Source organism: Neopelma chrysocephalum, unplaced genomic scaffold, assembly GCF_003984885.1.
Source record: "Neopelma chrysocephalum unplaced genomic scaffold, ASM398488v2 Primary Assembly neopelma1_96720, whole genome shotgun sequence".
NCBI classification, from domain to species: Eukaryota; Metazoa; Chordata; class Aves; order Passeriformes; family Pipridae; genus Neopelma; species Neopelma chrysocephalum.
The window spans coordinates 8,627-9,108 of record NW_020925364.1 but is presented as its reverse complement, the minus strand read 5'-3'; the positions used below and the strand labels follow the sequence as shown (position 1 = coordinate 9,108).

Below are 482 nucleotides of genomic sequence, written 5' to 3'. Positions count from 1 at the left end.
TGAGGGGGCACAGGTGAGGGGTCACAGGTAAGGAGGGCACAGGTGAGAGGGCACAGGTGAGGGGGCACAGGTGAGAGAACGCAGGTGAGGGGGCACAGGTAAGGATGGCAGAGGTGAGGGACCACAGGTAACAGGGCACAGGTGAGGGGGTACAGGTGAGAGGGCACAGGTGAGGGCTCACTCACCGCCAGGCATCCCCAGGTGAGGAACTCGGTGACCTTGGTCCCGCCCTTCACCTGGTCGGGTTCCAGGTGAGTCCCCGGGAAGAGGCGCTGCAGGTGAGGGGAGGGGGCGGGGCCCAGGTGAGGCCCCACGTACAGGTGCTGGCGCTGCAGCGGCGTCAGCTGGCGCAGCTGGTACGGCACCTGCGGGCACAGGTGAGGGGACACAGGTGAGATGGCACCTGGGGGGCACAGGTGAGGGGGGACAGGTACCCCCTCACCTGCCTGCTCAGGTAACCCCACTCCCCTCAGGTACCCCCC

General features: G+C 67.4%; 1 protein-coding gene across 1 annotated transcript in view; it reads right to left on the bottom strand.

The window, feature by feature from the left end:
* Nucleotides 1-482, bottom strand: part of DHX34 (DExH-box helicase 34) — a gene marked incomplete at both ends in the record, with an annotated part of 10,162 nt that overhangs the window by 1,058 nt on the left and 8,622 nt on the right. Inside the window, one exon of the mRNA XM_027709265.1 lies at nucleotides 186-365. Within this exon, the coding sequence (XP_027565066.1) occupies nucleotides 186-365 (180 nt within the window). The remainder of the gene's footprint in view (nucleotides 1-185; nucleotides 366-482) is intronic.